The following is a 14,952-nucleotide window of genomic DNA, read 5'->3' as shown; positions in this document are numbered from 1 at the left end:
TTTTTCTAATATTTTTTACGTTTAATTAAAAAAACCGGTATTTAAATATTTAAAAAAATAAAAATACCGGTATACCGGTTATACCGGTATTTCTTAAAAATGGGAAATTTCCTAATTTTTACAATTTTCATGACAAAAAAATACCGGTATACCGGTTGTAATACCGGTATTTTACATCTCTACTTGGTATTTCGGTAAAAAAATAAAAATACCGGTATTTCACACCCCTAGTTGTTATTATTAAAGATTTGAATGCGCATTTGGTTGCATACAGTGATTATTTTTGCCTGTTTTTCGAGAATTAATTACAGCCTTGTCGAAACAGAAATTAAACCGCAAAGTTGATGACCCTGCAGGCTTCGCATCGCCGATGACACATTGAATGAGGTGTGCTCCCCTTTGTACGCCAGCGCATTTACAAAAATTAATTACGCCTTGATTGATTACCGCATTCAGCTGTCGAATATGTATCGAGTGTGACGCGCGAAACTCAAGATCCAAACACGCGGCTGATAATCTCAAACGCGCAACTAAAAATTAATCCGGTAAAAAATGAAAAATTTAATTGCTAGTGATAAAAATGCCATCAATCCGGCGATCACAAAATAGATCACATTGTGGCACAGTTTTCGATATTCCAATTTCAGCGATTTTACCGAATTTACAGATTTCACGATCGTAAAACAAGCGATCGCGCAATTTCGCAACGCGTATAAATCTCACATCAATCCGTAATCTCAATAATCGTTTCCGTTTAAAAAAAAAAAAAAAACGCGCGCGGTGAGATAAGATGTGACACATCTACGCACACATTTAATTTATATTTCGCTTACGAAGAGGACATAAACGTATAATTCATTTGGGATTTTATTTTATTCTTTCGACATGAAATGAAATAAAATAAAATCAAATAAAAATGCGTTTCGCCCAGCGTAAGCTAACTGGAGCAGCGCCCGTCGTCCAAACGGCCTTTATGATCGATCTGGCCAATAAAAACGCCGGATTAAATTTGCCATTGCGATTGCTGTACGCGCGCGCGAGCCAACTGACGCGCCGCCGCCGCCGCCATCGTCATTATAAGTGTTTGCGGGCGATTAACAATGAGATAAAATCAATCCGATTATAATTTTCCACTCGCGCGCTCCAGATTGCAATCGCACAAAGCCCGCGCATCCTGATACGTTGATTTTATTATTATAAATTGTAATTTATCGATATTATACAGCAAAGTCTATAATGATGCCCATAAATCACTAAATGCTAAATATTTATTTTATCCTAGTGGATATTGAAGAGTTTTTGACTTTTTTTAATTTTTGGCAAATAAAACTTTCTTGCTTTTACATTAGATGTCAGTCAGTATCTGACTTTAAAATGTCGGGCTACCTTTTGGTATAAAAATGTTTCCTTTTGTAAATTTAAAAATAATGCCTGCTCTGTTGGAAATCTTTAAAAGATGTCACTTAAAATTTGACAAATATTAATTATGTGATAATTTAATCTTGATGTGACAGTGGAGCATTATCAAATCTGTACGCTCAATCCCTACTAATATTATAAATGCGAAAGTCCTGATGTTTGCTACACTTTCACGTAAAAACTACTTAACTGATCATCAAAGAAAATTTGTACACATATTTTAGTGGTCCCCTGAATTATAGGCTACTTTTATTTAATAAAAAAACATACAAATAAAATAAAAAATTGTTTAGCCAATAATACCTCTGCATCTGGCTGCCTGACTACCTTTTAACGCCATCCAGCATTCCAGCAATGAAGCTCAAACCCAAGTACCTATAGTACCATCACACTGTATTATCACCACTGTATTACCGACAGCTACGTCAACATCAAACTAATTGACTACAATCTGCGGAGACTGTACACTATACTTCCATAGACTATACTTTCAGCCATTTTAAACTTCCCACCATTCTACTTCATTGTTACTTCTTCTGTGACTACAGACGCGTACGGAAGCAACTTCATTATTTTAGATATTCGCGAGCGAAGCCAAGGGTTAAAGCCAGTATTATATATATTAAACAGCCAACCTCATCTGTCACACATGGTATATGATAGCGCCATCTATTAGAAAACGCCTAAACTGTATTTTTAAAATTAAATATAGGCATGAATCGCGACAAATCGTTGATTTTGCTTAGCATTTTTTGCAGAAACCAGCAACCCAATCATCACCACACTTAAGATATTTCTGTGTCTAACATTAATCTCAAAAATAAAGTTAATTCCAAAGGAAAATCAGTTGTAGTTTTTTAGAAAATTACAAAAAACTGTTAAACTACAATTCAATTTTTCTACAAAAATACCTAACAAAAATTAACACAACAAAATACTGCGATAGATCATTTACTAATACATAAGAAAACTAAATTTCAAAGTTTACTTTAGCATAGTTTCGAAGATAAACACAGTTTTTTAAGTGGCGTTGCGGTGCTTCAAAACCCGCTCTTAAAAGATTCTAGATTAATTTACGAGTGCTAAAATTAAAAAATGAGTTTTTAAGCAGCAATTAACCACGCTGACGCAGACGCGAAGACGCTCCACTTAATTTTTGCGTATTAATAATAAAACTGCGGCCGTAGAATTTTTATAAACAGCGACGAAACGCTTTAATAAATTCCACAGCGCGCGTCCAAACTTGGCGAATTAATCATTCAAATTAAAATTAAAAACGCGTTGCAAAGAATACAAAATTGCAACCATAAAAAATATTTAAATAAAATTACATTATACAGTATGCTCTAAACCCTCCTAATAAAATTTTTAAATTTATATTTTAAACACTCTGTATATATAAATATACATGTACAAGTTGAGCAGAAACTTAAAAAGCGCACACGAAACTTTTTTATGAATAGTGTGCAGCAACAGCGCCGCAGTAATCGGACATAAATTTTCAACTTGCAAATGCGCTTAAACTTAAAACATAAATTCAACTCGAGCGTGTGGAGGCGCCGGGCTTTCAAGTGTCACACAAACTGTCCTCCCTTCACCTTCAACCCTCAACGATTGAACCTTTCACATTAAATACACATGTGAATTTAAAATCACAAAAAAAAATTACCAAACACCCAGTATATAATAAAAACATAAAAACATAAAAATATACAAGTTGTGTTTGTAAATAAATTCTCGATTTGAGTGTGAGCCGCGCAAAATGCAAAGTGGAAATTGTGTGAGCGCGAACCGCTTTTCCTATTTGAAACATATATCCACCCCGAGACGCTTTAGGAAAACTCTCCCTGGAGGACACGAGCGTTGCCGAGTATGTGTGCCGATATTATATCAAACTTTGCGCGTCGATAAATCAGCACACGTGCGGCGCGAGCAAAAGGTGCTTATGCCCGTAGTTTTTGCCAACTTGTTTCGAGCGCATTAGTGCGCAGAAAATTCAATTTCGCGTTTTTCACTCATAAAACTTATAACCGTGCAAAAAACGCAATGATTTCATATTAAATTTTATCAAAAATTTTCATTTTTTCCAACAAAAAACAGAAAAAAAAACTCAAAAAAATATTCTAACATAAACTTAACCATAAAACAGAAATAATTCAGCAACAAGCTGCGAGTAAACTAAGGCTAAGACCGTCGAACGAATTTCCAATTATAACTTTTAATGGCAAACCGACGAATGTGACCGAGTGACTGCGCATTGATTCGATTAGAACTCAAGCGTTTCATCTTCCGCAACCATACACACACACATATAAAACACACAAACATAAATTTTGATTCTTTACTCGCACATCAATATTTTACGAGAATATTACGTGTTGACCTTCAAAAGCAATGCTTTTACTAAACTAGTTAAACATTGTATAGGTTATAATAGAGGTTATGTATGTAGTTGAGCGTCTAATCTGCGTTTAGCTGTATTGTATGTAAATGTGTATGTGTGTGTGTGAGCGATGAGTTACTACCCGGGTCACGCCGCCGTCGAGGGCTGTAATACGTAGATCGGTTGACTTTAGCCCTTTAATCATTACGGTAATTGTGGGCAAATAAGTTTCGTTAATTAACGCGAGCGTCGGCGATGCTTGAGTAATTATAAAAGTCAATAACATCAACAAAACACACATACACGCATGCGTTTAATCCCGGGGTGGAATGTTCGCGTGCAGTGGCAACATCAACGCAAGAAGTAATTATACAGAGTGATTCAGAAAAAATGTAGGAAAAAAATTGTGAAGTGAAGTATTTTTAATCAAATAATTTTTAATTTAAGTTTTTAGGAGATTTTTTTGCTTGTTTTTGCAAAATTTTTGGAAAATGTTGATAATTTTTGAAGAAACAGAGAAAACAACTAATTTTAATAATTAGTATATTAACCATTAGACTCTCTGCTATTTTTGGTAAGAATTAATGCAGTAGTTCTTGAATAAATCACAAAAATTTGTTTTTAGAAAAAGTTAAATATCTCCAAAACTATTAAAGTTACAGTTTTGCTAAATACACTTAATGAAAGAGGAATTATAGCGCCATCTTTTGGCTAAAAAGATTTTCCGAAATGTTTATACTTAAAGAATAAAAGGCAAAAATATTTTGTTTTTCAGCCTCAAATTCGGACTAAACTTAAAAACAACTTTCTAAAATAAAATATTTAATAAAAATCCAACGAATTATATTATTTTTCTATTTACTTTAAATTCCTTGTGAATAATACCACCATCTTATTATCTATGCATTGCGCCCCCATACCACATCGCAAATTTATGAAAACTGCATTGTTCATTAAATTATTCATAACGACTGCAAGCGCCCCCGGCGGCGATTATCGCTTAATAGTTACCTGTTATCCCATTATCTCGCGATTAGTGTTGAATTGTGGAATTGTTGAATCGTCGCAAACACCTACATATCTACCCCCCGCAGTACCATCTATACCACACACACACCCACACAAAACGCATACTGCAATTGAAACGAACCAAACCGACAAATGCACCCAGCCACACTCCATGTATATACGAGTATATACACAGCGGCGGAGGTGGCAGTGGTGGCGGCTAGTGGTTTCAGTGTGTTTTCGTTCCGGGCGCAGCGCGCAAACAGGTCGCGCACGGCAGCACGTGCCTCGGCCGCGAACGTTTAGGATTATACACGTTTTATTGCCGCCACTTAAAACCCACCCCCGAGATATATTTCAACACAATGTATTATGTCGATACATAAATCGGCCCTCCCGGAACCGAATTGGGAATTATTGTGGTTATGTAAGTAAGTATGCAACACAATCGTATGACAAAATAATTTGTGTTAGGCTTACCAATATACACGCTGACAAAATGGTGGACACTTGATTTACTTTTCTTGATTTCTATTTGATTGAAGCAGAGGCACACGTTTGTTAGACTTTTTCGAAAGCCGTGGCGATCCTTGTGGAGTGCTGAAGCCGACTGACGGCCGTGACTACGTGCCGCTACGTTATCGCGTCGTGTCCTCGAGGCCGGCGTCGTGGCCGGCGGCGGCGGCGGCGGCGTCGCGCGATGCATGCATACGAGTACGTGTAATCACGTTCGAGACGCCTCTCTACAACCCCACCTACTTCATTTCGTGTATTTTACGTTTCCGCCCTGCATTTTACGATTGGTTGAAATTTTTCTCCGCGCGAGAAAAAAAATTAAACTTCATATAAATCAATGCATAAAATTAATAACCCTTTCGAAGTCATTGATAAATGGCATCAGATTAATCCCTAGCACACGTGTGCGTGTTGATGTGTACATAACCTAGTTTAAACTTTACAGTTTCACAACTTTCGAGCTATTCGACACACAATATGCCTTCACCGGCGTGGATTCCGTTAACTTATTACGTTTACTTATTACGCGCGGTGCTCCGTCACGATTGCGATAATTAATTGAGGTTGATCAGGTGCGATGCGCAGCATAATGGCGCCGGTATTATCGTAATAACCCACGGCGCCTCCACCATTTCGCCGTTGTGTATTTCTTTTTCTGTGCCGCTGCGCCTCGTGGACGGATTGTACAAATCATTCATGTTTCCGTTAAGCGCATTTAGCTTATCTGCACAGCGCGGAATTGCTTCCGGAACGCAGCGAGATATAAAATTTCGTCGGCGGAACAAAAGCACCGAGTGACTTGAATTGATTGCGTGCAATTTGGTTACACTAATGGAAATGGAAATCTCTGACATTTAAAAAGCCAACAATGTTACAATAATTTTTTGCCGTGAAAAAATGTTTCGTTGAAGTGTGAGTTGTTTTGTTACCTTGGGGGCGGCGGTTGGCGGTTGTCAAGGAGTGTTTGAGTCGAGACTGCTTGCGTTGTGTTTGTAAGATTCCAAAGCAGCGGCGCATTTTACGTGCAATGTGTAAAACACCTGTTTCGTGTAACCGTTCGCCGCCTCCGACAATACCAAGGGGGTGATACTCTACTCTGCTTCATTATGGTAATTACATGGCGTTGCGGTGCATTCGCAGCGCATAATAACATAATTAACTTAATTAATTAACCGTCATAATTTCTCTGATATGCAATTATGAAGAAAACACAAAATAACAAACATTTTATTATTGTACCATTAAAAAATCATTTGTGGATGATATTGGTGATATTTAAAAATATTTATTTGTGGTTTTATTGTGTTTTTGTATGTTTGTAACACGATAAGTCAGAAACTATTCGAGAAATTTTAATGAAATTTGGTAGACTTATAGGTTATGAATTAAAATAGAATATAAACACTTTTTGTCCAGAAAAATTAATATACATTGCAAAAAATAAGCCTAAAAGTTATTAAAATAATAAAATTGTATTTTAAATAGTAATTATACTTATAAATATCGTGTAAATGCATTGTATTGACAAATATTCTAAATAAAAAGTGTTTTCGTATGTTTGTTGCTCAATAACGCAAAAACTAATAAAGAAATTTTGAAAAAACTAAACAATATTATAGATAATATATTAGAATAGTACATAGAATACTTTTTGTCTCAAAAAAATTAAGTTAAAAGTTGGAAAACTAAATTAAAATTGATTTTTTTACAAAATCAAAGTTTTAGTTGTAAAATTATAAAAACCGTAAACTATAATTAACAAAAATGTCTAAATAATTTAGAAAATCATAAAATTAAACCTTTGACGTTTGATATTAAATTGTTGCTGCAATTACTCATTGCTCATTACTCAAAACAATTCCCATTCAATCAAATAATAGCTAACCTATCGCAATTCCGCATTTATCACCAGTATAACATGGCTTCACTTTTCATCTGCGATAATAAATCGCAACATAATGCGAGTCATAATAACGCACTGGCTTACGCGCATGAAAATGTAAATCGAATCGCGCGCGCGGAATATGGAATAATAAAAACATACACACAGCATACGTCTGCGCTCGTACGCGTAATTTGCGCTGTGTGCGAGGTGTGGTGCCAGCAGCAAGTGCGCGCCGGGGTGTAGTGCGTCGCTAATAATTAATTGCAGATACCGCGTGTTTGATTAGGTAGATTATTACGTTATAAATGGGATTAATTAAACATGATACACGCGGTGCGCATTTATTATTGCAACGCGCGCTACACACCCTCGAGCGAGCACCACCGGCACCATCGGCATTGGTTTATAATTTAGATTATTCGGATTTGCTAAATGAACAATGTGTATCATTATTTTGCATACATGTTGTATTTATTGAAAGAAAAAATTGAAATTCTGGGTTAATTTTTGATTTTTTAAAGTAAAATATTTAAATAAATTGTTATAACTGTTAATAATTAATTCTAACAACATCATAGTTTAATTAATAGTTAATTTTGTATCTAAATATGTAAAGATTTGACTGATAATACGATTTTTATACAAAATAAAGAGAAATGAAAGGAAATTCTTTGATTTTTTAACTTTCAACTTTAATTGTTTATAACTTTTAGAAAAATTAAGTTATAAACAAGAGCTTTGCGTCATTTGATAAGGAATTTAATATTAATTCTATTTTTAAAATATTTATAATTCTATCGCAATCATTTCAGCAGTAATTAATAAAAATCCACGATTAGTTTTTGACAAATTAAGTAAATTCTGCGAATTTTTTAACTTTCAAATTTAATTGTTTATAACTTTTAGAAAAATTAAGTTATAAACAAGAGCTTTGCGTCATTTGATAAGGAATTTAATATTAATTCTATTTTTGAAATATTTATAATTCTATCGCAATTATTTCGGTTGTAATTAATAAAAATCTACGATTAGTTTTTGACGAATTAAAAAAATTCTTCGATTTTTTTTAAAACCAACTTTAATTGTTCATAACTTTTAGAAGAATAAACCGAAAAACAAAATCTTAACGTCATTAGACAAAGAATTTAATACAAATTGTATTTCTGAAACATTTATAATTTTAACCTAATTATATTTGTTGTAATTAATAAAAATCTCCGATAATAACAAAAATTTTGAAGACAAATTTTGAAAAACGACTATTTTTAGTATTTTACGACTAAAATATGTTAAAAAAAACATTTTCATAGATATTTTCAAGAAAACATAATAAAGAATTAATGACAAAACCCTTCCTCCCACTTTCACTTGAAAAGGATTGAATTAAACCGATGAATTTCGTGTTAAATTTTTTATCGCTGCACTCTCAACTCAACTCCCGCCCCGAAAAAGCAAATCATCAAAAATTACGCAGTAGGTATTAAAAATTAAAATCGTAAACTGTCAGGAGATATTGATCACCATCTCGTCACTTTCCCATTAATTACATTTACGCTCCCGCTCCATTCCTGCGCGCAAAGATTGCAAATTTAAAATTTCACATCAAAAATCGAAAATTGAAAATTAAAACACCGCCGGCAGCAGGCCGAAGTTTTAGTAGTGTAGCAGCACAATTTTGATGAAAATTATCATCGTTTTCCGCAATACACACTCTACTACAACTCAACAACAAGCGCATGTATAGTGGGCTTTAAAGCCCGCGATTGAAATCGAGCGCGAAGCTTTAGAAATGCACGGGCGCCCGCCGACGCAATATCCATCTCCGAAAAGGCCAACAATTAGTCTGAATAATTTAGCGCGACCATTTATCATGCCCTCGGGGTTCACGCTCTTCTTGTGCGGGTGCCGAAAAACGAGGCCACATCACTGCGATTGACTTGAGCTTTAACTTGATGCTTATTGATTGAAAACGTTACACAATTGCATACAATCTAACTTACAGCGTTCACTAAAATTCCGCGAATTTAAATTTTTATCCTTGTTTTTTGTGAGTACTTAGGAAAGGTACTTGAATTTTATTGATAACGACTTTGGGTCATTTTTCATTGTTAATGAGTTTTATCTACATTAATGCCGGGGTACCTACGAGGAAAGCTCGAGAACAAGTTGTTTACAGCCGAGGTGCGCTGGTTTTTTTATCGTCAGCGTCTGCAGGAGCGAAGAGACGAGAGCGACGGGCGGAAAAGCTGAATGAATACTGATGATGGTGCAGTTTAGCGAACAAATTAATGATTTTTCTCGAACGAACGGTGTGTTATTTTTCTTCTGCCTTTGTCATTTTTATTCCTGCATAATTATCGTTACGTCATTACCGGCTGTAAAGTTTTACTTAAATTTCAACAACAGGATTATTTTTTTTTGAGTTTAAAATATCAAAAATTAATAATTTACTTTATTTCAATACCGGTATTTCGGTATTTTTGAATGAAAATAACCGGTATACCGGTATTTATTAAATTAATTTTTATTATATTGAGAAATATCTATATTTGAAAATGAAAAGTACCGGTGTACCGATATTATTACCGGTATTTTATGAAAAAAAAACCGGTATACCGGTATTAATACCGGTATTTCTGGCCGGTATACCGGTTTTTTTCATAAAATTTTTGATTTTTTTAATAATTATTTTGTTATTTATGATGAAAAATAATCAAAATGTTAAAAAATCATTTCTTTGGTTATAAATATTCGACTGCTACCAATTTTCTGTTACAGAAACAGAATTAACAATAAAGATATGCAATTTTTGGTGCTTATTTCGCAATGTGCAACACGAAAACGCAACATTAAAGCAGATCCGCGCACAGCGGTTGCAATTTGGCAGACCGTTTACCAACACATTTATGAAACGAAAACGATCACACGCTAAACTTTCGCAATATGCAAAACAAAACGTTAAACTAAAACGCGAAGCGCAAACTTTCTTGATACTCGCGTAATTTACTTAAATCCATACATATTGCTTCATGTTGCAAACATCCTCAAATATTCCTTCAACATTTTCCATCTAAAAATCCAACTGAAACTCTTTTTACAATTCACCAAAAATAACTTATTGACATTATGTCACACTGTCATGTTTCGATAATGAATAAACGAGTCCCATTCCCAAATTGATTTTTAATGATTTTTTTTTTCGGTTTTTTCAGCAGCGGAGAAGAAGAAGGGCAAAGACATCGTTTCTGGGCAGATTTAAGGCCCGAGAATGTGGTTGTGAAAACCAGTGGAAGTTTAATTATATGCCGTTTGGCCGCCGCCGCCGCCGCTTCCGTCGCACGATTGCCCGATTGAGAAGAGAAATCAATAATTGGAATAAGAGTCTCCCGGACTCGGCGGCGTGTAAGTTCTTCTCTTCTCAGCGCAGGGAAAACCCACCCGAAAGCAAGCAAAGATTTTTGTCTCTCCCGTTTCGCCGTCTTAACAAATCAGCGGCGAATTCAATTTGGAATTGCTTTCGCTTGGAATTTTCGCTTTAAATTTGAATGAATTAAACATTAATTTCAATTTCCATTTGTGGAAATTTTTGTTCCTGAATGATTTTTAACACCCCCCAGCAACAATAATTAATATCACATTATATAAGTTGTTGTTTGTTGTGCAAGTTCTGATTGCGATTTGAATTTTGCGCGCGTAATTAATTATAACAACACGGAAATTACATTTATTCAAAGCATATTTTCAATAATTAAATACTTTTGACAATAGCGAATGACCCCAGTGTGTTTTTGGAGGCGCGCGGAATTTAATAAATGTTACGCGAACGTTGATAATTAATAAAAATTAACCCTGGCGCCTTTGCGTCGAAATAAATTTGCATGACGTGCGAGTGTAAATAACTTTTTTCTGGATCACAAAACTCGCTTTATTTCCGGGGATTTTCCTCGGGGAGTTTAAGCGCAGGACGCAATTTGCATAGAAAGCAAATGTGTTTTAATTGATACACGGTTTTAATAAGAGTAAAGTTGGGTTGTATTGTGTATGATGTGTTGCCTACCATGACGGATTTTCACGTTTTTAACGTATGACTTTGCAACTTCAGTAAAATTCAAGAAAAACTTAATTTTCGGATGATTTACATGAAATAAATTGTTGTAACTTACAGTTGACAGGGTTCTGCAGTGGATTCACAATGTTTGCGATGATTTTTACTGGATTTAACGAGTTTATCAGCAGATTTTCACGAGTGGAGCACTAACACAACCTGCACGACCTTTGTTCACGCGTTCAACAGTGCTGCCAACCTTGGTCAACGCAGTAAATAAAATCAACACATCTGGTTGCATATAGTGCAGCTTAATCAAATCTACAATACCTACACAAGTAAAGCCTAGCGGTCTAAACATAATATTGCGATATTCTGACGACGAAAATTTGTCTAAATTTGATAAATTCGTGGGTGAGTAGCAAATACACCGCTTTGTATGTATGCGCATCGCGCATATCACGACTCACACTCTGCCTAGCTAAACGTAAGAATCCTAAGAAGAAAATTCGTATGCGAAATCTGAAGAGCAGCGAATGTACCACCCACCCGCCGCCACCAGACGCGCATAACGTGTAATGCATGCATCAACCCTCAAGGCATCCCTGCATTTGCTATTTATACACCTACAGTTATAACCTAAAATAAAATCAGTAGATTTATATGTATTTATATTATACTCTGCTACGTTTTGGTGTTTTGGTGTATTTTTGGTTGCCTATATTAGATATAAAATTATAATTTAGCATTGGAGATTTTATAACAGTCTGTATATTTTATACTGTTCCATGAAAGTTACTGAAGATATGCACACGTGCACTGTCAAACTCGGAGCATCGCCAAACAGTAAAACAATGATAAAGTCGCGCGCCTTGTTAAGATACAAGTCGTTATGTCTCACCTACGAGAGACTCGGCTGCTCTTCTCGTTTCGACTGATAGCGCAAACGTCTTTGCACTCTGGCCCCCACCTCAAAGCAGAGCCACTTATTAAAATTGAATGTTTTACATTCGCGTTCGTAAGTTTGGTTGCCTATGTTTTTTATAAAACTTTAAAATATCAAAAATTAATAATTTACTTTAGTTCAATACCGGTATTTCGGTATTTTTGAATGAAAATAACCGGTATACCGGTATTTATTAAATTAACTACCGGTGTACCGATATTATTACCGGTATTTTATGAAAAAAAAACCGGTATACCGGTATTTCTCACCTGTATACCAGTTTGTTTCATAAAATTTTTGATTTTTTTATAATTATTTTGTTATTTATGACAAAAAAAAATCAAAAACCTTAAAAAATCAGTTCTTTGGTTGTCTCACCTACGAGAGACTCGGTTGATCTTCTCGTTTCGACTGATAGCACAAACGTCTTTGCACTCTGCCCCCCCACCCTCAAAACAGAACCACTTATTAAAATTGAATGTTTTACATTCGCGTACGTACGTTTGGTTGCCTACTCGTATGTTAACTAAAAATTACAAAACTATTTTCGCGACAGCGGAATGATTTATTCCGGAGTGTAAAAATACAAAAAGTTATCTGAAGGAAAGAAAAAAATCACCTTCGAGAAGATATGGCCATGTGATGTGGAAAGCTCGGAAGGCTGGAAAGATGGCGAGACCGACGCGCTCGAACAAAAAAGCAATAGACGCAAAGAAAAAGGCCCGAGCAGCGTTAAAAAAGCTGCGATTTTTTTGTGCACACAGCATGATGGAAGCCCTGGGTGTAATAATACATTGTATGAAAAGGAATGATAAGAATCTGCGGCCCGCATCGTCTCGCAGACGCCGCGCCATCGCCCACACCGCAGAAATACTAGTTTTTATTCACAAACAGATCCGTATTTAATAATTAACAAAGAAAAAATTAAATTTAAACTGATTTATAAAATTAAACCAAAAATATTTTAATTTTTTGTTAGTTTTTATATAAATTATTATTAAATACGGATCTGTAATGCTTAACGTTCGACTTCTTTCTTTCTTTATCGACTCCATGGCTTCCATCTTTCTGTTCTTCCGGTTTTCTAAGATGCGCGTCGTTTTTTTCTTACCACTAGCACCGCCTAATTTCATCATTTAACAATCTATCACGCTCCACATAACATTTTTCATGTAACGCACCTAATTTGTCTTTATTATGACAATGTCGATTGGATACTTCCCTGGCAACCAAAAATGAATGAGTGTATTTGGTTGCCTATATATTAACATCTACATTTTACCCTCAACTATATTAACTACGAGTAAGAGAAGATACTGTGAGATACCCTTTTACTTTGGTAACATTAAAGCCTTTAAGTAATCGTAGGCCATTTCTTAAAATATTCATGTAGAAGCATGGATACACCTACACCAAGGTTATATATACTTTCGTTGGTGGCGTATTGGCCTCACGGGAATACTTACAACGCGATTAAGTCAAAAGGTGAGCGAATGAAGTCTGACTTGAAAACTTTTCAACGGTGTTTTTTCAGTGAGAGTATTTTAGTTGTAGTAATTTGTTTAATTAGATGATTTAGATGAGATAAATAGTTGTAACTTACAGTTGAGAGGGTTCTGCAGTTGTTTTATTGTGTTTAAGATGATTTTTACTGGATTTAACGAGTGTTACTGTTGATTTTCAGAGCGGAGGTTAGTGTTTTAATACAAGTAAAGTTGGGTTGTATTGTGTATGATGTGTTGCCTACCATGACGGTTTTTCACGTTTTTAACGTTTGGTTTTGCAACTTGAGAAATTTTCAAGAAAAACTTAATTTTCGGATGATTTGCAAGAAATAAATAGTTGTAACTTACAGTTGACAGGGTTCAGCAGTTGTTTTACTATGTTTGAGATGATTTTTACTGGATTTAACAAGTTTAACTGCAGATTTTCAGAGCGGAGCACTAACACAACCTGCACGACCTTTGTTCACGCGGTTCAACAGTGCTGCCAACCTCGGCCAACTCAGTAAATACAACCGATACATCTGGTTGCATATAGTGCGGTTTAGTCAAACTTTCAATACAAAAAGTGTAAGTAAAGAATGTTATACAGTTATTAAAGAAAAATATAATAAATATATTCAATTTGTTCATAATTTCAACGCGTATTATAAATGCAGACATGTAAATAAGTAATTTTCACTTACCTCTGGATTGAATTGGACTGGAACACACTGGAATGAAGATCTGCGTTGATTGTTAATTGTCTTAAGAATTTATAAAATCGAAATTCTTTGCACTGCGATACGCACAACCTACGCGAACCGATTCACGCACTCGACTGCAGGTAAGCGACTTGTTTGAGCTCGCACAGCGTTCTTATCTCTTGTGCGGAATGCAGCGAGATAAGAAAACACAACAAACACGTTCGTAGATTCAATATTCACAAGTCCAGTTTGCACTGTTTCGTATGGTTTGATGTTTCAATAAAATGTGAATTCGTTCGTGTGTCTATCAAGAACTTGTTTTGATTTTGTGTGCGATTGTGCATTGCAAACGAGATAAGAAACGATACAAAACGACACAAAACGCACGAAACTGAACATTTATTTTACACTCTTTATAAAATACAAATTCTATTTTATTTAATTTTTATTTTGAATCGGTAAACAAAATCTCAAGAAATACAATTTTTATATGAATTTACTAGCTTTAAAATAATGAAGTTGCTTCGGTACGCGTCTGAAGGCACAGAAGAAGTAACAATGA

At 35.0% G+C, this 14,952-nt stretch overlaps 1 protein-coding gene across 1 annotated transcript in view; it reads right to left on the bottom strand.

Moving 5' to 3' along the window:
- The window catches only part of LOC135794779 (uncharacterized), a 66,946-nt gene extending 61,430 nt beyond the window's left edge, over positions 1-5,516 (bottom strand). The window contains exon 1 of the mRNA XM_065306169.1: positions 5,291-5,516. Coding sequence (XP_065162241.1) covers positions 5,291-5,516 — 226 coding nt within the window. The remainder of the gene's footprint in view (positions 1-5,290) is intronic.
- Between the last annotated feature and the right edge of the window lie 9,436 nt (positions 5,517-14,952).

Source organism: Atheta coriaria, unplaced genomic scaffold (genome assembly GCF_025399875.1).
Source record: "Atheta coriaria isolate IRGN ID8LTWV9N9 unplaced genomic scaffold, Caltech_Dcor_3.1 hic_scaffold_6_pilon, whole genome shotgun sequence".
NCBI lineage: Eukaryota > Metazoa > Arthropoda > Insecta > Coleoptera > Staphylinidae > Dalotia > Dalotia coriaria.
This window is presented reverse-complemented; position numbering and strand designations above follow the sequence as displayed.